At 34.8% G+C, this 26567-nt stretch overlaps 2 protein-coding genes across 12 annotated transcripts in view; one reads left to right on the top strand and one right to left on the bottom strand.

The window, feature by feature from the left end:
* LOC18423226 (Acyl transferase/acyl hydrolase/lysophospholipase superfamily protein) overlaps window positions 1–1540 on the bottom strand; it is a 36645-nt gene extending 35105 nt beyond the window's left edge. For all 11 annotated transcript variants that reach the window (XR_016054204.1, XR_016054202.1, XR_016054205.1 and 8 more), the window contains exon 1: window positions 738–1540. Coding sequence is in view for 7 of the 11 variants with exons in the window: in XM_088864950.1 (XP_088721076.1) it covers window positions 738–1427 (690 nt within the window). In the remaining 4 variants the exon portion in view is untranslated. The remainder of the gene's footprint in view (window positions 1–737) is intronic.
* A 13504-nt stretch (window positions 1541–15044) lies between these two features.
* On the top strand, window positions 15045–23308 carry LOC18423225 (bax inhibitor 1). The gene is made up of 6 exons (XM_006827827.4): window positions 15045–15341; window positions 15582–15731; window positions 16096–16187; window positions 17453–17639; window positions 22724–22879; window positions 22990–23308. The coding sequence occupies exons 1-6, from the start codon at window positions 15234–15236 to the stop codon at window positions 23041–23043; spliced, it is 747 nt and encodes a 248-aa protein (XP_006827890.1). The 5' UTR covers window positions 15045–15233; the 3' UTR covers window positions 23044–23308.
* The last annotated feature ends 3259 nt before the right edge of the window (window positions 23309–26567 follow it).

The following is a 26567-nucleotide window of genomic DNA, read 5'->3' as shown; positions in this document are numbered from 1 at the left end:
ACTTATATTCTCATGGCAGCATGCCAGAAAAGAAATTGTATTTGCTTCCAATAAGAACTTTAAACTAGAATGATGAAAATCATTCCTAGCGCAATATCCATGAAAATATTATATACATGATATTATTTTGGTGTTTTTAAAGGCTCTCCAAATTGGTTGATCTACCCTTGTAATACTGAAAATTCATGAATCTAAATCAATCAATCCAAAGGGTAACCAAAACGTTTTACAACTAAAACTACCAGAATTACACTTATTGACTTATCCTAGAAAGAAAGTGAAGGTGCACAAAGCTGACATGGATTTACAGCGCAGAATTTCCTCTATGAAATAATCATAAAATACTGATTTTGGATTTACAAAAAGAACTAAGTCTCCTTGTTCTCAGAATTTTCAGAATGGGAAAGAGTGGACCCAAATTAAAGTATTAGAATAACGATATCCAATACAGTTCAAAATTCCCAAATAATTACCCATCTATTACAAACTTTTAAACCAAATTCCACCATTTGTTCCCAGGTGGATCTCTCAAAAATTGATGGCAAATTCATAAACTTTCAGCAATAGAATGCAAAATCACCAGAGATATGGAAATATTCATGCATTTGCAGTCCATCCATTCAAACAAAAGAAAAAAGCAAATAAAAATATGATAATTTGAAAACAACGCGTAAAGTAAAGAAAATTATCAAAAATATAGGAAAAATACTCATTATCACTTCGCCAGGAGTCGTTACCAGTATATACCCCTTCTCAATAAGAAATTGAGCAACACCAAGATGATAAGGGAACAGAAGACCAGCAGCTGAGAAACTAAACCCTGGGCTAGTGACCTTAGGTCGAGTCCTCTCTGCCTCTATATCCTTTTCCCTCTGCTCCCAAACTATACAGGGAACCTCTGAAACTGAAGAAGAAACACCACCATTTTTACCATCCGTCAAAAACCCATTCTCCTCGATCTTATCAAAATCCACAAAAACCTCAGTTTTTGAATCAGAGCCCTTTAGGCTTTCCCTTCTTGTCTTGAGGAGAGCAGAAGCTAACCCTAAAAAGATTTCTCCCGTTGCTACTGCAAAGGATTTCTTCCCAGAAGAGAGCGCTCCATCTAATTCTATGGATTTCTTATCAGGAAGAGTTTCTTTTCCTATGGCGGTGTTATCTTTGTTGGTGCTCTGGTTTGATTTTGCAGATACTTTTAAGGTTTTGGAGGAGAAAATTCTAGAGAGAGAAAATGTAGAGAGAGAGAGTCTAGGGTTCTGATTGGGGTGGAGAGCTGGGAGGGTCCTCTGGCTCAAACCTCCTGGGAGGGAGGAGAGAGGAGCCAGAGAGATCATGGGACCAATGGTGAATTTGAGAGGAATGCGCCTCTGCATCGAGGACCGGAGTGTATAAAGTGAAAGAGGAGGGGCCCATCTTTCATTTTTCATGTGTTTCTTTTATTTTTTAGACAGAGTGACCGTTAAGGCGTTAACCGCCGTTGGGTTTGTTGGGATGAACGTTCCTTCTCTGTACACGTGCTTATTCTACTATTACATGAGGTGGCGTCTCCCCGTTCACATCACAGGATATATGGAATCCTAATTATGGGTTGCAATGGCCCGGGTGGCTCAGCCCAGCCATCTGGCCTTGCCCAGCGCTAAACAACTAGGGCTTGAGCTGCAAAATGGACCTGAGGCCTGGGCATGGGAAGATAGGGCCGGGCTAGGCATAGGTCAAGGCAGGGCTGGTTTGGCCCGGCCGGGGCATCTCTTTTTAGGCTTTTTTTCATTTTATTTTGCCCGGCCCGGCCCTAATAAAACTAGGGCTTTTTTGGGCCAGGCCGGACTAGGGACAGATGTCCTGGCTAAGGCTCAGCCCATTGCCATCCCTGTACCTAATTTCGGCTCACAATAGTTATGGTCCAGCCCTAGCCTTAGCCTACCCTAGTTCTTAAATGGCTGCTCATGCTAGGACAACGAGGGTCTATCTTAAAACTCAACCTTTTGGTCCAAATTTGTAGGGAGGCCGTAGTTTTCCTGGGGACATAGGCACATGACTTATTTTCGGTCTAACAACTCTAGCTAGGGGTAGCAACAGGTTAGGTCAGATCTAAGTCTTATCGGACCCAAACCCGATTGGACCTTACCCATCGGGTCTAAGTTTTGGACTCATACCTAGACCCGAATCAAATTGAGCCCTATCGTCAAATCCCAAGTCACAGGCAAGGCCATTGCCACTCCTAGCCTAGCCTCGTTTTTTGTAGAGTAACCGGTGTTCCTTCATCACCATACTTGGTAATTTCTTTTTATTGCACCTCCTATATCTTACATGGATACACATATATAGGCATACTTGTGCCGGACTCTTTATTACGGTAAAGGTATCATCAAATAACATTGACAAGTGTCACAACAATGTCAATAATGATTTTTCATATATGACACATTGATTATTGAAAAAAAAAATGAGATTTTAGGTGAGTAAGTATTTTTTTTATATTAAAAAAAATCAAAAAAAGCTGTGAAAATGAAGTGTCCAAGTCTTTTGAGTATTAGACACTAATATTGTATCCGTTAAAAGACTTGAAAGACTATGCAAGAATGTCCATGTTACATGTGGCATGTTTCTATTAATGTTGTCTCTAAATGCCTTTTTTTTTTAAGAAAGTAGTACATCATGTTAGGGTGAGAATGGGTTGGATCAGATCTAGATCTACCAAAATCTGAATTTGGATCCTGAAAATATGCATGGGATTCGAATTTGGATCCAGAATATTAGGATCTCGATCCAGCTTATACATGGGATCTGGAGCAGATCCAATTGAATCTAAAAAATTATTTTATATATTATTTTATATTTTTAAAATAGTATATAAAAAAATTATTGTATAACATAAAGGAAAATTATTTCATGTGGGTTGGACTACATGACTACATATGCACTCCAAAAAATGTAAATAGGTGTTCCATTTAAAAACAAGAGAAACTAACGGTCCAAATTTTTTTTCCTAAAATTATTATTTCTAGTTTTTAAAATTTATTTATTTATTTATATTCATGATCTCCATGTTAGAGATTACATGTCCTTAAAAATTTAGTCAAAAAATCCATCTCAAAAATAGATTTATCAAGAGGACCGCATTTCTACATATGCGGCCTTGGCCACATAGAAACCGGGTCCTAACATATATATATATATATATATATATATATATATATATATATATATAATAATTGGGTCAGATTCGGATCAAATCTACCTATACCTTGATCCGATCTAAACTATTATTCAAATCCAAAGTTTAGATCTAAATCCAAATCTTGATTTCATACTCAAATTGGGACAAGAGATATATATGTATAATAATTGGGTCAGATTCGGATCAAATCTACCTATACCTTGATCCGATCTAAACTATTATTCAAATCCAAAGTTTAGATCTAAATCCAAATCTTGATTTCATACTCAAATTGGGACAAGAGTCCGAAGTTCGAGTTTTGGATCCAAACCGGGGAAATTCGCGTAAGATAAAAAAGAAAAAAAGCTAAAGCACTCATAGGCCTTCCTCCCTCTTGTCCTCCATGATCACGATTGGGGGATGTTGATAAGCAACCACCCGGAAGCAAAGAATTAAAAAAGTAGGTCACAATTGTCACCCGTTTAACAACAAGTAGGTGACTTTACACATTCAAGACGCATCACTGCCGCAAGGAATCTTTCAAGTTTTCTACTTAAAAAAAAACAGGAGAATTTTGGCGTATAATCTAAAAAGTAAAGCAATTGGACTTATAATTTAAAAAGAAAAAGCAAATAGAGGTTTAAGAGTGTGGAATATATCATTGCATTGGAGGAAGGGGAAAAGACAAATTGAATGAAAGACATGTTCAAGGAGAGAGGTAAGACAATGAATGAGCTGCAAATGAAACTTAGGAGTTTATGTTACAAGACAAACATTATTCAGGAGTTCATGCTACATGACAAACATTATTTTAGACGACCTTCAAAATGATAAGATATTTTAATCATTTTTTGTTGATCTAATCTAAGGAAAACTAATTTGTCATAGAAATTTAGAATAAACTTCCTAAATATTTGTTTGGAAGGGATTTCCTGTACATCTTTTCAAGAAACGTGGTTCTTGTTCTTCTTTTTTGTTCATTCCTTAAGGCCGAGACAAGCAGCTTTAGAAAGGAATCGTCAAAAATGATCTTAGGACTTTGTATAGTCAAGCCAATTTCACTTGGCCATGTCTGGTGGTGCGTGCATGGCCATGGACCTTACATGTTATATATTTTTTATTTGTCTTGATTAATATATTTTTACAAATAAAAAACACATTGTTAAGTATTAGTAATGTAGAACAATTTGGCGTATTTTATCATTTTACACTTAAATACTTGCATGTATCAAATTACAAAACTACACCTAGTTGTTCTACATTATTAATACTGAACAGTGTGTTCTTTATTTGTACTACGGAACAATTAGGGGCATTTTTATCATTTAGGTGAGAGCTTTTTGGGGTCAAATTATTGAAGTGCCTTTCATTGTTACCCATTTCAACTAATAGACCAAGGCAATTTGGGTATTTTTTAAAATATTTTAGAGGAGGTGTCTATGTAAAATGAAAAAAAAACATGTATACCTTCAAATATTAATAAGGATAATTTGACTCCTTTAATCATTATCATCATCATATATTTTTTCCAATTAATTTGGGTCGGCTACATCAATTGTGGTCCGTCATTCTAGTAGATTAAAGGTCGTACCCTCAATGAGGCCATAAGTTTCCATATCTTTCCAAATTACTTCCAACCACATCCTAACTGGTGTTGTACTTGGATGACACCACACATGTCTAGCCCACCTGTATATTATCTCTCATCTTATCATCTATCAACGCCACACTTAAATTCTCCTGATTGATTCATTTCGAATTATATCCCTTTTTGTCTTTATCACTCATCCATGTCAACATTCTCATCTCTGCTACACTCATTTTATGGATATATTGTTTTTTGTCTGCTCAACATTCAGTCTCATAGAGTAAAGATGGTCTCACAACTGTCTTATAGAACTTGCCATTTAGTTTCATTGGTATGCGACGATCACAGAAAATTCCAGTTGTATATCTCCACTTCGTCCACCCAGCTCTAATTCTGTATGGACATCTTCTTGAATCTCTAAATTTTTCTGAATTATTGATCCAAGATATCGAAAGTGCGGTCTTTTTTGTACTTCTTGGCCGTCAATATTAACTACTTCCTTGTTTTTACTCCTATTAATACTAAACTTACAATCCATATATTATGTCCTAGTCTGGCTAATTTTAAAGCCTTTGGATTCCAGAGCATCCCTCCAAAGTTTTAACTTTAATTTGACATCATTTTGGGTCTCATTGATCAAAACTATGTCATCTGCAAACAACATTACCTCATCATGTATGTGCCTATTTAAGTTATCCATAACTAAGATAAAGAGGCACAGACTCAATGCTGGCCCTTGATGTAAACCTATTGTCACTAAAAACTCACTCGTCTCTCCACTAGTTGTTCGTATACTAGTTAGCGCCCCATCGTACATGTGTCTCACCAAGTTGATGTAATGTATAGAAACTCCTTTCTTTTCCAACACTCGCCAAATCAAATATCGGGGTACTTTGTCATAAGCTTTCTCCAGATCGATAAATACCACATGGAGGTCTTTTTCATTCGTCCAACTTCTCAATCAGTTGTTTAAGTAGGAAAATAGCTTCTTGTTGACCTTCGTGGCATAAAACCAAATTGATTTTCAAATACACTAGTTTCATGCCTTAGTCTTTGCTCAATCACTCTCTCTAAGAGCTTCATTATATGGCTCATAAGCTTGATCTCTCGATAGTTCGTATAATTTTGTATATATCCTTTGTCCTTGTAAATAGGTACCACAATTCTTTTCTTTCATTCGTCTCTCATTTTTTTTGTTCTCAACACCTTGTTGAAGAGCTTCGTTAGCCGGTCAATGCAAATCTCTCCATGCATTCTCAAACCTCTATAGGGATACCATCTAATCCTAAAGCATTTCCAATCTTTATTCTTTTTAAAGCTTCTTTTACTTCCGACATCATAATCCTACAAATGTATTTATGACCTCAGCCCTCATGTAAACCACTAGTTTCTTCTACCACTATATTCCCATTGTGTTCGTCATTTAATAATTTTTGAAAAATAAACTCTCTACCTTTCGTTGACCTCATCATCCTTCACCAAAACCCTTTCATCCTCACTCTTACTGCATTTAATATAATTTAGATCCCTACAAATTTTCTCTATTATTTTTGCTAATTTGAATACATCTTTTTCACCTTCTCTTGTACCCAGTTTATTGTATAGATTATCACAATGGTTTAAAAACCAGATCGGTGACCCGGATCGGGCTTTCCAAAAACCGATCCGGATCGACGAAACGGCGATCCGGATTGGCGAATTGGCGATCCGGATCGGAATCAAGTGAATCGGTCATAATAAAGTTTCAAAAAAATTCGAAAAAATTATTAAAATTCATTATAAATATTGTTTTTTAGGAATTCAATAAAAAATGAGGGTACTCCATTAAGAATTTTCATGTTTTTGAATGAATATGCGAATATTGATATGTTCTTCCCCTGCATGAACCGCCATTCAACATTTAATTTACATCACACAAAAGGATAAACATAGAATTATCATGGAATAAGTATATCAACATACATGGACTACAATAAAGCATAAAATTAGTAACATACGATCTAAAAATAAAATGATAGACGACGTTGTTGTTCTTCTTGGTCACGCTGGTGCCATTGATTAAATTCGTTTGACAATTCATTGATTCGATCTAAAAACGAATCATCGATATTAGCAGGCGTCTGACTATTCCCAAATCCCTGAGTGTTAGTGTTTTGTTGTGTTCCCAATCCAAAATCCCCGAAGCTTGTCCATCCTTCATGCTCACCTGCACTGTCGTGCTCATCCCTACACTGTTGCTATTGGGACTCGATATGTGAATAATATGGCTGGGATAGGGTGGCCTCAGAATCATCACCTCTCTCATTTTCTCTTAGACCCCCTTCCCACTCTCCCTCATTAGGTGCAATATCACCGACATATTGTGGATACATTGGCTGGCTGCTTCCTCTTTCATGCCGCTCATCACTTTCTTCAATATCTTCATCACCGATAGCCTCAAGGGACGCTCTCTTGTGCAACACTGGCTCCTCCTCTTCTACTACCCATCGGTCTACTGTGTCTGTGACAAATATTGTGTCTAAGTCTATCGGCCCATAGTCTTCAAGCTTCCTTCTTATTTGTCGCTCTCTAAGGTTTAAATTATAATGAACGTAGACTAGTTTATGAAGCTTCTCAGAAGCGAGTCGATTCCTCCTAGTAGTGTGCAACCATTGGAACGTACTCCAGTTGCGCTCACAGCCAGTAGCAGAACATGTTTGGGAGAGCACCTTGATTGCTATCCTCTTTAGGTGAGGTGCATCAGTACCATATATCTCCCACCATTCAGCTGGATTAAAATGTAAAAAGCATTATAAGGGCAAGAACAATTCATAAGATTAAATATATGAATAAACAAAATATTAGCGAGGGGATAACCTGGATCCATCATAGTTCAAGAATTTCTGGCAAGTCTAGTTTCGAAGGATCCTATAGCATCCCTATACATAGCAAGCTAAAACAAATATATTACGTTTTAGTGCATTATTCCTCACAAATATAACAACTCAATGAAGTTCTTACCCAAACATCAAATAATACCTCATGTATTGCTGCTACTTGGTTTCGATGGCTTCTCTCCAACCTGGCAATAATGTATCTGACCCCTTCCATAATCTTGTGGGGTTGTTCAGGTGTCAAATAGAAAAATTTTGGGTTGAAGTAATAACCTAAAAAATATATAGGTAGAAAAATGTCATTTACAATTTCATAAAAAAATGATTTAAACTGAAACATTGTAATGATATAAATATATATTTACCAGCATAATGAATTGGACGTCCGAATTTGGTGTTTCACCTCTTTTCTATAATCTCGATCACTTTGCTAGCAAAATTACACTTCTCCCCAATAGCTGATTTCGCCCTCTCAATACCTTCATAAAGGATACCCATGGTAGCTTTCTTATCAGCATCCACCATTCTTAACACCATGACCAAAGGGGCAGTGGCCTCTACAACACTGGAACATCGAGACCAGAACAACCTATTTGAGATTATGTTATCCACTTTTATACCGGTACTGGACTTCGAGAGGCGGTCATTTAACCACTCTTCACAAGTAAACAATCTCTTTAATGCACCTTCAGATTGTCGAATGGAGTCCACAGCTAAGTAATCGGACGCAAAGCGGGTTATGGCAGGCCTGATTATCTCTTTTTTCTTAGAGTGTTCTCTAAACAGAAATAATATTTTAGAGTGGTTGTATATAAATCTCGACACCAACCTTGCTTCATCAAGAGTCTCCTTCACAATTTTGATCTCACCGATTTCCTCTAACATAAGATCGATGCTGTGTGCAGCACACGGGGTCCATACTAGATGCTTCCTCTTATCTATCAACTTGCTGCCCGCAGAAACACATGCACGCGCATTGTCCGTAATAAACTGGACTACATGCTTATCTCCCACCTCCTCCACTATCTGATCATATAGTCGTACGTAGAAGTTTGCATCCTTCTTCGTCCCTGATACGTCTTTGCTAGACAAAAAAGCTGTACCTTTTGGGGAATAGGCGAAGAAGTTTAAAAACTCCTTTTTGCTAACTTTATTCAACCAACCATCACTCATGAGAGTAATTCCTGTCCTTGGCCAACTCTGTTTATATTCTTCAATCCACTTTTTAACTTCCTCTACCTCTTCATCTAATATTGGCCCACTGAGCTCATATGCCGTCGGGGGTTTTACCCCGGGCCCGGCTCTCTGGATTGCACTAACCATAGGTGGAAAATATGGGCTATTGGCTGCATCAAAGGGAATCCCTTTATCGTAGAACCATTTACCAACATATCTCCCTAACATGTTTCTTGTACTTTTAACCATGCATTTTAGGGTCATCTGTTGTGACTTAGGCTTTGAGAGAAATGGGTCTTTACGGCCATGACCTGCAATACTGGCACTCCTAGGTAACTTAGAAACAATTTCTTCAACAACTGATTCTCCTTGATACATATTGCCACCAACCCCTTCATACATATTTGAGCTGGGCCCGCCATACATGCTCGAGCTGGACCCGCCATACATATCTGAACTAGGCCCACCATGCATATCGGAGCTAGGCCCACCATGCATGTCTGAGCTAGACCCACCAAGCATTCTAAACCCACATTCCCTTTGATATTGTTCATGTAAACTCAATCGTGTGGCCATGTCCAACTCATTATTATATTGCTCTTCTAGGTCATAATTATATTGCTCTTTTGTATCATTCCTGCTTGATGGTGTATATAAACTAGCTATCTCCTCATTCATCCTATGTTTGGCAATTTTTTTACCGTTGCTAGCATTAAGAATTGCCACCATCTGTTTTTTTACGTTACTAGGGACACTAGTGCATGCAGAAACTTCTCCCTTAACCCCTGCCAAGTGTTGCTTGAACCTATGTACCCCACTACTTATCACTCTTTGACAGTAATTACAAATAATTTTGTCTTTCTTGTTGGGATCAAGTCTGACCCCATGTTGCCATGCAGGGTCTTCTGTAAATCTTGACATGATTCAACTGTTTTAAGATGTAAAAAGTTTAAATTAACCTGACAGTTCAAAAAGAAAAATAATCACCATATGTAGTGATAATATGTTGCGGTAGTTCATGTAGTCATATTCGTTGTTATTTGTTATTGCAAAATACCTTTTTTGACAATAATATTTACGTACATATCAATTACAAACATTTAGAATAATACAAAATGCAAGCTCCAAACATGGCTACAACTCAATTATCAAGAACATACATTTTTTGCATTAAAAAATTAATAATAAAAACAATTCTTCAAAGAGCCGGCTAACATCAGTCATTCCAACTAAAATATCCATGAACAACAGATAAAAAAAATACAGTTTTGTATTGAAAATATAATAACATGCATTTTTTTGCATAAATAATCCATCAACATACAATTTTTTCAACAAAAACTTTAACAATAAAAATTTAAAATATGGTTTAATACCTCATGATAATTAAAACCTCGTCACGATTTTCACATCTTTTCGGAAAATCATCATTTTTCAAAAAACTCGATTATGGAAAAAAAAAAAAAAAATTTACAGCAAACTCAAACAATAAAAATTTAAAATTGGGTTTAAATGTTTAATACATCATGATAATCAAAACTTTATCACGATTTTCACATCTTTTCAAAAAATCATCATTTTTCAAAAAATTCAATCATGGATAAAAAGAAATAAAACAAAAAAAGTACAGCAAATTTTCAAAAAATTCGATCATGGATTAAAAAAAAAATTAACAAATTTTCAAAAAGTTCGATCATGGATTAAAAAAAAAAAATCATAATTTTTCTAAAAAATCGATCATGGATTACAAAAAATTCGATCATGGATTACAAAAAATTCAATCATGGATTACAAAAAATTCGATCATGGATTACAAAAAATTCGATCATGGATTACATAAAATTCGATCATGGATTACAAAAAAAAAAAAAAAACATAAAAAAATAAAAAATTCGATCGTGGATTACAAGAACAGAAAAAAACAATTCGATCATGGATTACAAAAAATTCAATCATGGGTTACAAAAAAAAAAGAAAAACAAAAAATTCGATCATGGATTACAAGTAAAAAAAACAAACATTTCGATCATGGATTACAAAAAGTCGATCATGGATTACAGAAAATTCTATCATGGATTACAAAAAATTCGATCATGGATTACATAAAATTCGACCATGGATTACCAAAACAAAAAAAAAACAAAAAATTCGATCGTGGATTACAAAATAAGAAAAAAACATTTACATCATGGATAACAAAAAATTCAATCATAGATTACAAAAAACTCTATCATGGGTTACATAAAAAACAAAAAACAAAAAATTCGATCATGGATTACAAAAAAAGACAAACATTTCGATCATGGATTACAAAACATTCGATCATGGATTACAAAAAATTCTATCATGGATTACAAAAATAAAAAATAAAAAATAAAATTCGATCATGGATTACAAGAAAAAAAAACAAACATTTCGATCATGGATTACAAAAAATTCGATCATGGATTACAAAAAATTCTATCATGGGCTACAAAAAAAAAAAAAAAAAAAAATTGTTCTTCACAGAGTCGTTTTACATAAGCGATTTTAACTCAAAAATTCACCTCTAAGTGAATAAATTACATCCAATTGAGTATATTTTCTGATAAACAACAATATAAGGAATCAAAAACCTAAATTTTTAACACATTATTTCTAATATATCATGAAAACAAAATCAAAAGGCGGAAAAAAAAAAAAAAAAACAGCGGAATTTGGTTCCGCAGACATCTCACTGTTCATATCAAATTTCTTGCTGTAATTGACCAGATTACGTAAAATTGAAAATTTTAAATCATACTAGACACAATAAAGATTAAAAACCCTAATTATTGAACTCATTTTATTCAAAATATGCCGTGAAATAAATCAAATGGCGGAAAAAAAAAAAAACCCAAAGTTCTTACCTGTTTTTGTGAACCGAAGCCTTCAATCTCCAAAAAACTCTGTTTTTCTCAACGATTATCACAAATTAGTAACAAAAGGTTTTGATTCACAGCTTTTCTGATAAACAAGCTTACAAATTTTGAAAGATTCATCCCCTATTTGGCATGAAATTTCAGAAAAGGCGGAAACCCTAGACCCCGAATTTTTCGTGATCCAAAAACAACCAATTTTTCCACCATTTAATTCTTGAAAAAGCTGAATAAAGCTGTTTACAGCCTGCAAATCAGATCACATGCCAAAAAAAACAAAAAAAATGATCAAAAAATGATAAATTTGAAAGAATCCGTGAAGAACACTGTGCAACCGATGTTCTTCACGGACTCGCCGATTCCGCACAGTGAATCGGCGAGTCACTGTGCGGAATCGTCCGGTTCTCTCTAGAACCCGACGATTCTCGATTTTTAAACCGATCCGGTCCATTTTCATGAATTCCGAGTCGAACCGGGCGAGTCCGGTTCGACTCGGCGATTTGTTAAACGCTGGATTATCATATGCCTTAAGTTTAGCTTTACTTACTATTTGTTTATTGTTTTTCGTAGCATTTTTATATTGTTTTAAATTTTGATTGTTTCTATTATACTGTCAAGTTTCATAATATGATCGCTAATGCCCTTCTGAACCTCATCACTCCACCACCAAGTTTCCTTATCAGATTTTTTTTTCCCTCTAGATTCTCCTATAACTTTTTTTGCCACTTTCTTGATACAGTCAGCCATCTCATTCCAATTGAGATCATCTTCATATTACCATTTTCTTTCTTCACCTAATTTATCCCTAAATAAATCATTAAAGGATAATTTGACTCCTTTAATGATTTTTTAAGGATTTCATACCTTTTAACAATATTTTTTCAAAATTTAACAATAGCAAAGATGACATTTTTATTTTGAAAAACATTTTGATAGGGCTGCAGTCCTATAAAAATAAATAAAGCATCACCTCAAAGATCATTGAAAATTATGGTTTTCGCATCGAAAAAACCTTCAAATCAATCATTTCGGCCTTGAATGTTATTGTAGTAAAAACAAATAAGACTTCAAGCCTTAAAATATTGTAACACATTATCTAGACCATCCATTTCACCCTAAAAATAAGGGTTTATAGATCTATACCATTCTTTGGGTCAAATTTCATAGTCAATGTTGGAAATTGATTTTAGAGCCATCATAGATTTCTAATGACGAAAATACTTTCTGGATTAAGATTTAATGTGAAGCTTTACTTTGTTTTCATAAAGCCTAGGTCTTATAAAAGCCGCATCCTTTAATTTCTAATGCTGTCCATTTTTTTTTTTTGGTTGAATGTTTTAAGCCCACGTGATATTTGGTGAATGCTTTAAGCCTACATGATATTGAAAAGGGTGTGGTTTGTATAAGGCTGAGGCCCTTAACAATGAAAGTAAGGCAAATGAACCCCCATCGCGGAGTGAAAAAGAACATGAAACCATGAGCTCCCAAGTAGTGGGAGGATGATTAGATCTCTGATTGCTTGCTTGTTGAAGAATGAGCTGGTGACTCATAAGCAGTGGCTTGGTTAAGTGAACCCTCCAAAGCTGTAACGCAATATAGTGTCGATATATGTCGTTTCAAAAAAAAAAAATTCATATGACGAGCTAAAAATTTATTTTCATATCTAATTATAAAATTCAAAGCCTAAAAAATAATGTAGATGAAGTAGATCTATGATCACTTAAAAATATTAAAAATTGAGGAGGTACAGACAAATTCATTGAGGAGTATCAGACATTGTTGGAATTATTGAATGACACATATTTGACTCCAAATATGGATGATATCTTTATTTGGGATCGTACCCCTTCGGGAGACTTTTCGGTTAAGTTAGCCTATATGATCGTTGGAGAGAATTAGATGTTGGTTTATTCGAAATTAAGAAAGTGCATGTGCCTCTTAAAGTGCAGTTATTCTTATAGATCATGTGTCAAGATAAATTAACAATTGTTGACAACTTGAGAAAGATGGGGTTTATTATCACCAATGTATGTATCATGTGCAAAGCCAGTGATGAAACTTCGTAGCATCTTTTCATCTCATGCCCTTTTGTTACTTATCATTGGATTATGCTCGCTAGTGTCTTAATCTATCATTACCTTTGCTCTAAAATGTCGGAGTTTTTTTTGACCAATGGATCAGACCCGATATTTCAAAGATGGGAACTATCGTTTGGAGATCTAGTTGGGTTAACCTTCTTTAGAATGTATGGAAGGAAAGAAATAGAAAAGCCTTTGATAGTATAATTGCAGATCTATCTACATTAATATCGAATATTTTGGCAGTTGTAGCTGATTGGTTCCTTGCACATAAGGATAATGGCGTTATTCCAAATAGTCTTATCATTAGCAATCCTTCGGCAGTGACGACTTTGGTTGTTACCATCAACACTCAAAATGAGGTTGTTTGGATACCACTACAAGTGAATTCCTTCAAATTTAATTTTGATGAAAGTTCACTTGGCAATCCAGGACCAGCCAGCTATGTTGGACTCATCAGAAATAATTTGGGTCAAATTATTTTTTCTTATTTGATCCTTGTGGTATCACAACAACAAATGAGGTGGAAACAGGATGTTTATTAGAATGTTTGAAATTGTTATGAACTTTGGAAAGGGGCAGGATTATCGAAGGAGACTTGACAAATGCCATTACCTAGAGTAAGAAAAAGGCCAAAATCTTTTGGAGATTAGAGACTATTTTTCATCAAATTTGAGATATTTTATCAACCTCTACAACAATTGTCTAACATTGTTATAGAGAGGCGAATGAAGATGTCGATGTTTTTACTAAATGAGGAGTTCATATTCCCTATCTGTTTGTTACTTCTTTTCTGTAATATTGTGTTTCTGTTGATGACTTCTTTTCTATAATATTGTGTCAGTGTTTGAACATCTTGTATTTTATATACGAATTAATAACAAGTCGTATGTTAGCGTTAAAAACAAAAAAAAAAAAAAAAAATCTCGTAAACTTTTTCTTATCGAAAATGCGCAACGCCAATGACGTGGCCGATCCCGAATTCCATCGTTCAATCCGACGATAGACAGCACGGATACAAGAGAAAAGAACCATAAAAATAAAGGAATATTTCATCTCTACCATTGATGTTCAAAACGAACGGCAAATTCGCGGCCTATGCGTTGTCAAGCAAGCACCCATCCATCCGTATCAAAATTTCTCCAACGCTCCAGAAGCTTCTCGTTTATCTTGACCGCTAATATCAAAATCGAAGTCGCCAGAGACGATCCTTCCTCGCAATTTCCCTCTTTCTTTTCTTTCTCTCTCATCGGACTCTATATAATTTACAATTTACATTGAAGTAGTGTTCAGGCCAAATTTACATTGAAGTAGGGAGAAGGCCATTGTTTCTAGGGCTCAACTTGTGTCTCTCTCGATAACGCCGCAGACTGCAATTTTGTGACGAAATCAATCAAAGGGTAGGGATCTCTGCAATTTTTTCAAATCGAAGAACAGAAGGTTACGTTATTTGTTGTGAAAGAGATGGAGAACTTGTTCAGCTCCTTCGCGTCAGGGCCTTCGGCTTGGAGCTACGATACCCTGAAGAATTTTCACCAGATCAGTCCTCGTGTTCAGGACCATCTCAAGAGGGTATTTCTCTCTGCATTCTTCTCTTTCTTGCTAAGTTTCTGGCGGAAAATTAAGTATTATTAATCTCTCTGGATTTTCTCTCTCTTTTGTTTGTTGTCTATGCTATTATTCCTTTCGGATTCTCTCTCTTCAGCTTTCAGAATTCCTCGAGTGTCTTGATTTTCTCTCTTGCTCTTGTGGTTTGCCATGAATCGTTTCCAAGATCTGATCGTTTCTATCAATTAATGAGTTTGTATGCAGGTTTATTTGTCACTATGTTGCTGTATTGCGGCTTGCGCGGTGGGGTCTTACTTCCATCTTCTATGGAATATCGGTGGGCTCCTGACCTTCGTTGGAGGGATTGTTTCCATTCTATGGCTTCTGTCTACATCCTCTCACCCTCGTGAAGAGGTTCGTACCTAAATCCTTGCTACTATTTATACTTAATTATTGATTCTCTGACTTTGTCCCAACAAAATCCTCATGAATAGGTTTATCCCTAAATCCTTCCTACTATTTATGCTTAATCATTGATTCTTTATCTTTGTCGCTTCTAAATTTTATTTATGGTGTTGTCTTTCTTGATTTAATGTTCCCTGCAATTCTTTATTATTTATTTATTGTTTGTAATTGGTTAATGCGTTTCTTTGTTGTGTTTCTTGTTGAATTGGGGTTTTCGTTTGTGCTTTTCTGGATTTCTTTTCGTTCTCTTGGAGAATGAGGGCACAAGGAGAGTAATTGTCAGATTTTTTTTATTGTACTTCATTCTTTGCAGAAGAAGAGGTTGGGTCTTTTATTGGCATCTTCTTTCTTTCAAGGAGCAACTTTGGGACCTCTGATTCAGATGGTGATTGAACTGGATCCAAGGTGAGCCTCTTCTCATACCCAATTCTCTTCTCTTGCTATCCCTCTGGGATTCATAGCATACCAGTCCATCAAATTGGTTTTCTATTGATGGTTTTACTTGAATTATGGTTAATTACTTGTTATGTTGTTTGGATCATTGGTGTAAATGATTCAAGAATCTATGGAATCTCATACAAGTCATGGGATAAACTGGATTTAAAATTTATCGATTTGTCTTTTTATTGTTATTCTGGCCCATATTTGAGCTTTCTAATATATTTTTGCCTGTATTTATGTGTTCGCTGGTGTTTTACCTATCTCTCCCTCACCCAATGTTATTTAGGTCAATATGTTACAGAAATGTTGCTAAAAACTTGAAAAAATGAGTTCAAAAAATTGCTTTGGAATTGCTTCCAAGAGTTTTAGTTTCCAATATTTGTTAGTAAATTTGTCCTAAACTCTATCTGCTGTAAGGTATGTTCAACAAGGGAAGTATGATGTGTACTTAGTTCAATTGCAAAGGATATAATTTTTGGAGTGTATGCAAGATGATTGTAATTGCCATTACTTAATGATGAATTTTATGCCACCGTGTCATGGTTTGTGAGGTTTTTATGCATTAAGTCCAGTGACACATTTGAATTGTAATACAACTGGGGTTTAGAATAAAGTTTTGGAATACACAGCCCAAAAAATTGCTTTGGAATCGCTTCCAAGAGTTTTAGTTTCCAATATTCTTTAGGAAATTTGTCCTAAACTCTATCCGTTGTAAAGTATGTTCAACAAGGGAAGTATGATGTGTACTTAGTTCAATTGCAAAGGATATAATTTTTGGAGCGTATGCAAGATGATTTTTTATCATCTTTGGTACAAGAAGGTTACAATTTCCTTTAGTAGGCGGATATGAAATTTGAGCAAATCTTTTTGAGAAATAAAGAACACTTGGCCACTCAATTCCATATATGAAAGCTTGGATGATTGCGACCTCCTCCTACCAACAGTAAAAGATTTTATTCTTTACATGTAAACGTTTTGGTGCTTGATGTCTTAGCTTGTTTCATTTGTTTTCCCCATTATTTTCTATTGTTTTATCTCCATCTTTGCTTTTTCCACTCCCCTTCCTTTCTGCTTCTACTCTATGAGAACAAACCACAATTTAATATTACGGCTAAATCATTTATAGATGAAACCCCTGGCTTGTTGACTTTCAAGTTGTTACTAGCAAAAATATGTTTCTACAAGGACACAAGACTAATGCATGAACCTTTTTGTTTGGTTTATTTTAGCCTTTTGGTGAGTGCTTTTATGGGCTCGGCCATAGCTTTTGCATGCTTCTCAGGAGCAGCAATCCTCGCCAGACGCAGGGAATACCTCTTCATTGGAGGACTTCTCTCTGCTGGGATCAGCATCCTCTTTTGGGTGCAGTTCGCCTCCAGTTTATTTGGTGGCTCAGCTGCAACCTTCAAGTTTGAGGTAAGATATTGGTACTGGTTTTTGAACAAAAATTTCCTTTCATTTCCCTGTGTTGCATGTTGCTATGAGGTAACGAGCTTCTGTTAGCTCTTAGTTTTTCTATCAAAGCCCCTTCTCTCTCTCTCTCCCCTCCCGACTGCTACCACACTGCAAGGGTGTTGGGTTTGATTTCTTTTTCTTTTTCTTTTTTTCCATCCCCTTTGGGTGAAGGTGTGTGGGTGGACGCAAAATCCTTTTTTAATTTCTTGGGCAGTTTTAAAGTTTCCTTTTATATTCTATGAATGACTATACCTCAAATTATCTATACTAGAATTATTTTGTTATAATGAAACACTTCAAATGCTAATACATTTTGTATTGAAAAGTTCTGTTGAACATTTTGTATGGACTGTACCATGTTTTCATGCCTTAAAGCATAATAACTTAACAGTGTGAGTTAATATTGTTCAAAAACATTGAATTAGTTAGTTTACGAATATTGTTAGTTTGTATTTTAAAAAGTGAAATGGTAATGCATCTCTTAAAGTTTTAAGATGCTGAAATGGTGAAGTTTTTTTAAAATTTAAGATGGTGAAATGGCAAAGTATTTTCAAATTTTAAGGATACTAATTTGAAAAAATGTACAGCTCATATTTTTCTTTTATTTGTAAGTGATTTATCACTTCTCTATCTGTATCCCTTTTATCCATTCATTCAGTAGTCGAAAGAACTTGTATATACTCTACTATTCAGACCTTGTGTGTAATTTTTAAATTTCTCAAGTTTAAGACCTTGACTACTTATATATGTTTCACTGTTTAGAAATTATATATTTTATTTTTTAGAGTTTGTAAATTTTGTTTTTTTTTTTAAAAAAAAGATACAGGGTTTTATAAGTTTGAGGTTTTAGTTATTGGGTATATATTGTACTAATTTGTAGGGAATATAGTTGAATGCATGGATTTGCAAGCGCTTGATATCAGGCCAAGCCATAATTTTGGTCTTCGAATAATTATAAAAGACACATGCTCCAAAAGTAAGGGACAAACTCAGAATAAGGTCCACAAAACCTCTGTAGATGTAATTTGTTTTGTAACAAACTCTGAACGAATTGCAAAATTTATTAAAATCAAGGTATGACAAGTAGATAAATGAGAGTATTAGAGTTGAAGTTTGTGCAAATGAGAGAGAATGATTAGAGATACAGATAAAATAAGGGAAAAAAAAAGAAGAAAAGACTATTGGGATTATTTAAAAACCAATAGAATAAAATGGGATTGAAACGGACATATATTTGGCTTGTGCTTTAAGTTTTGGGCTTTATTCCATTCTTCTTTTGTGAGGGGCAAGACAACATCTTCTATTGTATCTCAAACATAGAGTTTTCATTCCAAGATAGATATTTACATGGAGGTGGTACAATCGATCATACTGAGAGATGCTTGTATCGATACCTCCTACTACTTGAATAAAGAGATGCTTCTATAGACACCTCTCAATACATGAAAGAGATGCCTCATGAAGTGGTTAATTTTTGGTAGTATAAGTGGACTGGATTGACCTAATCAGCATCCGTCCTCACCTCGTTAGCATTTCAATCCTCCTTTTTATTCGATTGAGACCTCTCTTCTGAGAAATAAAAGAAAGAAATCTGACTTGAACTGCATGATTGATTAGTGTTTCTTGTGCTTGTCAGTGGCCTTTTTGACCTTAGGGCCTATTGGGATACCTGGTGATGCATGTCTTAGGGAGATGCCAGAGGAGGAGACCTCAAAAATTTGTCCACTGTTTGTTAATGTGATATATAATCATACATTAAGAATATCATTAGTATAAGAATAATAAATGTTGATGTTAATGTATTGTAGTAATATTATTAATATTAATAATAACAAAGCATTGATAATAATATAAAAATAATAGCAAAATGTATTAATAAACATCATCACAATAGTGTAATAATATGCATAACATTAAATCAATGTTGGAGAAGCTGCTAGGCACCACCTAGGCATTGAGGAGGCTGGGCTGCCTTTAGGGGTGGCAATAGGTTGGACCTGAACTCAAAGTTTTTGGATCCGGAACTGATTGGACCCAACCCAAAAATAAAAAATTTATATATTTAAATATATTTAAATTTTATGTTAAATGTATGCATGTATTATTTAAATATTATAACTAAAAATATATAGTTATATCTATTTCAACATTTTATATTAAATATTATTATATTAACACTATTTGGGTTCGGCCTACATGGACCTGGACCCGGACCTAGACCCGGGTCCAAGATTTGGACCTAGATCTGACATGCTGAATCCAATTTTTTGACCCATACCCAGTCACGGGTCGGGTCTCAAGTCGGGTTCTCAGGTCCATTGCCACCCCTAGCCGCCAAGAGACATAGGCGCTAAAATGTCCATTTTTGTTTTTTACGGTTTGGTTAAATACGAAAACCCCGTGGATATATTATAAACTTATAATGCGCTTATAAAAGAATAAAACATAACTAAACACGCATCCAATAACCCAATGTTTCATAAAAATGATAAAAATATTGAAGTTTCGAGTCTGAATAAAAAGCATACAATGTTTCAACTTTCAAACAAGCACGATGAGCTCATAATTCATAAATGAAACTGAGTTTCGTCAATCATTGCTGGCAATAGCATGGCCCTTTCCACCACCAGATGCATTTGAAGCTGATGATGTCAGGCCATCATCGTTAAGAGTCATCCCTTTCCTCCAAATATTGCTCATCTTCCATGGTATCTTTAGATTTCGCTGCTTCCTCATCTAATTTTGTCGTGGACCTTTTTCCTCGTTATTGTGATCTCGTAGCTTGTGAAGTGCTTTGCAGCTTCTTGAACTTGGCTTAGGTTAAGTCCCCTTAAGCCAAGACGACTTCATCATCATCATTATCATTGTCTACCACGTGGTCACTGGTATCATGGATGTGCTCTCTCCATGTAACTCTCCTTCAGCTTTTTGTTGAATTGGACATACATATGGTTATTCATCTTTTATGTTTGAGCCTATTCTTGATCTTTGTAATGCTTGTATCAAATATTTAATAATTTGAAATGTGTACTCTTAGTAAGGTGAATACTCAACAGATAGTATGTAATAATCTACAGTTTCGAAGGTGCTGAAGTTGTGCTTGCAACCAAATGAGCTACAAGTCAAATTAAGAATGCGAATAGTCATTTGTTGTTGGTCATGGGTTGATCCACCATATTTTACCCACCATGAAACTAGACAATTAGATTAAAAACAAAAAGAGAATAGGGACTTAGAAAAGTTGAACACAGAGATTAGAGAATACAAATACTTGGAAGAATTTAATTATTATAACTTACCTGCAGGAACTAATATTATTGTATACTATAAATCATCATTTGAGCCTTTTCCCAACTATTTTGGGTTGGCTATACGAATCCTAGTCTGCCAATCTGTTCTATTTAAGGACTATAGTGAGGCTATAAGTCTCTATATCTTTTCTCACTACTTTCAACCATGTCCTCTTGGGTTTACCCTTTGCCCTTTTTGAGCCTTCTACTTGTACAAACTTGCACCTCCTAATAGGTGCTATACTAGGTCTGTGTTGCACATGGGTAGCCGACTTAAGTTTGCTCTATCATCTTATTACCTAGTGGAGGCACACTAATTGTATTTCACTATAAATACTAATAGTATTTACTGCAGTAATATACTAATAATATTTATTATATATTATACATATTAATTGTAATTATTTTAGTAATTTTATTTAAAAGGAAGGCTATTTTTGAGAGGTTTGAAGTTTAAATTACCAATAATAATAATAATTGATCCTAAATGTGATGATCATCATCACAATCTTTTCCACATGAATCATGGTTCATATTCTACTCTATCAAGGGGCAATCTCAGTGAAGTTATAAGTCCCCATATTTTTTATCTCTACTTCCAACTATGTTTTTTTGAGCCTACCTCTTTTCCTTCATGATTTATCATCATCATCGTCAAAGATTTTTCTCAACTATTTGGGATTGGCTACATGAATCTTGTCCGTCATTCCCTTCTATTAAGGGCCATACCCTCAGTGAAGCTTTAAGTCCCCATATCTTTTTTCAATCAGTAGTTGAGCTCAAAACCTCTTATAAAGAGGTTCTTTTATATAAGGTGCACTAATTAGCACGCCCGTTTCTTACTTTGTTGATAAAAGACGCACTTATACTATATATAACCATTATTCTTCTTCATTTTCTTTTAAAAAAATGAGATGGACTTGGGCGATCCGAGTAACTCGCATCAGCTAGGTCCAGAGTACCTTGCTCGAGTCGATTTTTTTAACACTGATATTAAATATCATAATAGTATAACAATATGCATAAATATATTGATAAAACTATTATTGGGGGATTTGAAGTCTGCCGAAGGCTCCATGTATAGAGTTGTTTCTGGGAAATTTGTATTTCACCTATTTTGGTGGAGTACACATCTTCACAATTTAGCCTCAAAAAGTGTATATAAATATCCACATGGAGATGAATCTTCCTTCTTCAAATGGCATCCAAACTGGGGAAATACCTGATCTCTATAAAAATGAGTCTCCCAGATAGTGATTTCTAGATATCCAAATGGGTCCTTATGGTTTGTCGTTGTGGAGATGGTAAGTTTGATCATCTAATGGGACAGATGCTGCCAAACAACTTCCACGAAAGGTGAAATAGCAAAAGTAGAAGTTATTGAATAGCTCAGAGCAATAGTTGATTTTTGGGTATAAAAAGATCGATTGTTGTCATTAGCTTGATGCTCCAAGTTCATGTGTAGTGTCTTTTGTTTTTTTTTTTTTGGGTAATTCAGTGGGGAAGAGAGGCTCTACCCGTATTTTCATGTGTAGTGCGTTGGGAATGGAAACCACAACGTGGTGACTAGGGTGTGGCCACCACGACCTCAGCCCCTTCGCGAGTGTGCAGTGTCCTTCATTGGATATTGTTATCGTTTTTCTCTTTTCATGGTTACGACAGCTTCACTTCGGGTTTCTGGTGTTCGTTGGGTACATTGTTTTGTACATTTTACTGACTATTGTTGTCATTTTTCTCTTTTTGTGATTACAACAGCTTTACTTCGGGCTTCTGGTGTTCCTTGGGTACATTGTCTTCGATACTCAGCTGATCATAGAGAAGGCTCACATTGGGGATTATGATTATGTCAAGCATGCTCTTGATCTCTTTGCTGACTTCATTGCTGTTTTTGTGCGCCTGTTGATCATTATGGTGAGTGATATATTCTTTGCGTGTAATATTATGATCAAGGGAAAGTTCTTTCTTTTGATTGTTATTACGGCGTGGATTTGTTGTAATCTTTATTCACAATATGCTTGCAGGTGAAGAATTCTGGTGAGAAATCAGAGGAGAGGAAGAAAAAGAGGAGGAACTAAGCAATGATAAGAGATGCTATAGAGTATCGCCTGTCCTCATCAGTCGAACTCTTTAAACCTGTGATTGTGGTTAGCATGACTTTATTTTGATCCGAGTCTTGGTTTTATTAAAGTACTGAGAAGACGGTGTTCTACTGTTTTTATTGGCTTGAAATTTGTAAATACGTCCCTTTTGAGTAAAGGGTTTAACAATGGGAATTGAAACAGCCTAGTGGCGGGTGGCTTGGTGCTAAATCATAAATTAGGAAATGGAAAATTGTTTCAAGAGGGCTGGACTGCATTTTAAGTGTAAAGCATCCATTTTAAAGATGAATATACGTAGGTGGTACATCTAGAAACAATGGAAACTAACTGTCCAAATATTTTTTTACTGGAATTATTGTTTTTAGTTTTTAAAATGTATTTATTTTTTCATATTCATGATCTACATTTTAGAGATTACGTGTCTTTAAAAGTTTAAGTATTAAAATTCATCTTAAAAATAGATTATTGATAGGTCTGCATTTGTAGAAATGTGGGCTTGGCTGCATAGAAACTAGGTCATAGCAAATTGTGTGGCATGATCGTAGTTAGTCTCTCATTAGAAACTAGGTCATGATCGTAGTTAGTCTCTCATTAGGAAGAAGTATCTGATTTTGTAGAATACATTAAAAACCGACTTTTTTGAAGGTTTTTTAAAAAATGACGGTTTTTTTTTTGGAGGCGATATGACAAATGAGCGTTTTCTGTTCTCAAGAATTTTTCTTTAGAAGAACTACTTTCTTATTTGGAAAAAGTTTTGTATAAGTTATCAACTTTATATTGTACTTGTATAAGTTAGGTGCATCTAAAAACTCTCAAGATTCATAGATTAAAAAAAAGAATTTGTGGGATTTGTAGACAAAAAAATTGTTTATCTATTTTCAAGATTTTCAAGTGTTTATAGATTTTGAAACTTTAAATTTAATTTCATAATTGGGAGGCAACAAGATATTTTAAGCTTTGTAGGAAATTATATGTTTGCCATAATTTTGAAGATCACTTTACTTAAAGAGTAGAAGGTTGACATATTTTAAGCTTTGTAATATCATTAACAATGATATTACCTACACCCAAATTTATTCATGACAACCTAGAATCTTAGAGATTGAGAGAGAAAGAGAGAGAGAGAGATGGCAAACACAAATATCGGTTTATATAATAGTGCTCAGTGATTAATTCAACTATAAGACGTTTTAGCATTATTGTTATGCTTGCTTCCCGTGATGGCATGCAAATTTAGAGAAAACATTCAATGCTCTATTATTACAATTTGTTGATAAAGGTTTTCATTGTGTGATCTCCTTTTCTCTCTGTAGTAATATACGTTATGGTTAGAGAATCATAAAAGAAAAAAAGATAAAATTGAATGCATAAAGGGCAAAAAGAAAAAACATAGAATATAACGTACCTTTGATCTTCATTTGCAGAATGGCTATTAGTTGCTCTATATGCTTGCTGAAATGGTGACTCTCAAAGAGGAATGTTGCTTATCTTCAAGAAGATATCCACGACAAAACTATATTTAAAAACTAATTTAGTTATATATGACTCTGAAAATATTTTATGTAGTAAAGAAGATTTTTTGTAGTTATTATACTTTTTGACTAACTTGTCATTTCTTGTTTGCCAAGATGTGGAAGGTCATTACTTGTTTGCCAAGATGTGGAAATGAATTTTGTGTATGTTATTTGGTACGATGTCAAGTATTCGTCTTCAATAGAATTTTGATAACAGTTTTTTTTAAGATAAAATTACGTATGGATACTTTTGGGGGTCAATTGCCAAATGAAATGTCATTCGTTTGAAATTACGAGCACTATCCCCTTCCCCTCCCATGACATTTTTTTTTTTTTCCCTTACTTTTTTCTTGTCTGACAATGCAAACACGAGACATGGGGCTTTTTTTTTAAGTTCCCCTTGTTCGATAAGGGCATATGCCCGATAAGGACCTTCATCTGGAACTTTCTACTAGCAAACCATCTACCGCCTCTCCAATCGAGAGCATATCCGATAATTAGAGCGGTCCGTGTAGTGGCCACACAAGAAGGGAGGCTGACATTTCATGAATTGACGATTTTCGTGATCAACATGTGATTGTTTTTCATTGCTGCTTCTATTGACTCCATCCACGTAGTGAAAACCACCCTATGACTCTAAAAAACATCCAAGAATTAGAAACTTTTTTCCTCAAGATAGGCAGAGCCAAGGATCCTAGAATCGGCGTTCTTGATCTGCTGCATATTGTCCGTATATTATCACCTGTGCTTTCTTTCCCTCTCTTTCAAATGCATGCCTCTAAAATCCAGAGGTTTCGGATGCCTCCAAAATCCAGGTATTTTGAGAGATAATTGATTTCTACTCTATTGGCCTCTTGTGGAAAACCCGTCTAAGAATTTGGAATGTTTGGGTAGTAGGCGAAAGGCAGAGGGTCTCTATTTGGGGATAACAGATAGAGAGATTTGCTGATGAGTGCGAAAACTTCCCTGCACGTCCAAGATTTGTAGAGTGAGGTGCCATAGATGGGCCTACTGCCTTCTCGTTAATTTTGGGTATAGCACATACCTGTCCAGTATTGAAAATGCTGGACAACATGGAAAAGACTTAGATAAAAAGAAACTTCATCGAGTGTTTACATTGCTGGACAAAGGGATAACTTAGAAAAAAACAAACCCCCATGGGAGGAGGGGGGAGGGCTTAGTAGTGCTCATAATTTCAGGCAAATACACCCCCCCCCCCCAAAAATAAAAATGCCCTTATGCTAATTTGCTTCTTTTTTAAAAAAAATTATTCAAATATTGGGCCAACCTATTTATTAAAAAAAAGTGTCATTCATAGAAAGTGTTATTAAATAATTGTTATTAATTTTTTTCCCTTTCTATTGTAATTGGTAAAAGAAGAGCAAGTTGTATAACTTGTGGTGATCATATGTTGTTTAGAATAGATATTTCAATATATTTATGCACAGTGGAATGTTAGAGCTTTATGCAACAATGAAAGACCAATTTGTATATAAGAATGTGATAATGTAAGATGTCATTGTAAAGGATTATCTTGGATGCCATGGAAATATTAAATTAGTTATTAAAGTTTTAATAAATATAATGAACTAGTTTTGTAAAAGCAAAACAAAATTACAAATGTGAAAATGACTAGAATGTTAATTCTGATGAAGAAGTGATGATCTATTTCTTTGTAATATTCGTTGAACTTGCCTGAATTTCTGTTTTAATAAATAGATATGATTAGTTCGAATATTAGTTCTTGTCAATATGTTTAATTTATTTAATATGTTTTTACCTCCTTTGTGTTCTTGAATTCTAACATATGCAAGAATGATGGGCTTTTGACTAAAAGAAGAATTTATCCTTTCCTTTCCTAGTTCTTCCCACAATATTACTCGAATGCTTTCGTTTCAATCAAAATGCTAGCTTTTTTAAATTGGATTATGAAATAATTATAAAGTAATTTACGATAAATAATAAAAAGAAAATTTTTATATAAAG

This window comes from Amborella trichopoda, chromosome 4 (genome assembly GCF_054954075.1).
Source record: "Amborella trichopoda isolate Santa Cruz 75 chromosome 4, AtrichopodaSantaCruz75HAP2 v2.0, whole genome shotgun sequence".
NCBI classification, from domain to species: domain Eukaryota; kingdom Viridiplantae; phylum Streptophyta; class Magnoliopsida; order Amborellales; family Amborellaceae; genus Amborella; species Amborella trichopoda.
The sequence above is the reverse complement of the archived record's forward strand: the minus strand, read 5'-3'. Positions and strand labels throughout refer to the sequence as shown.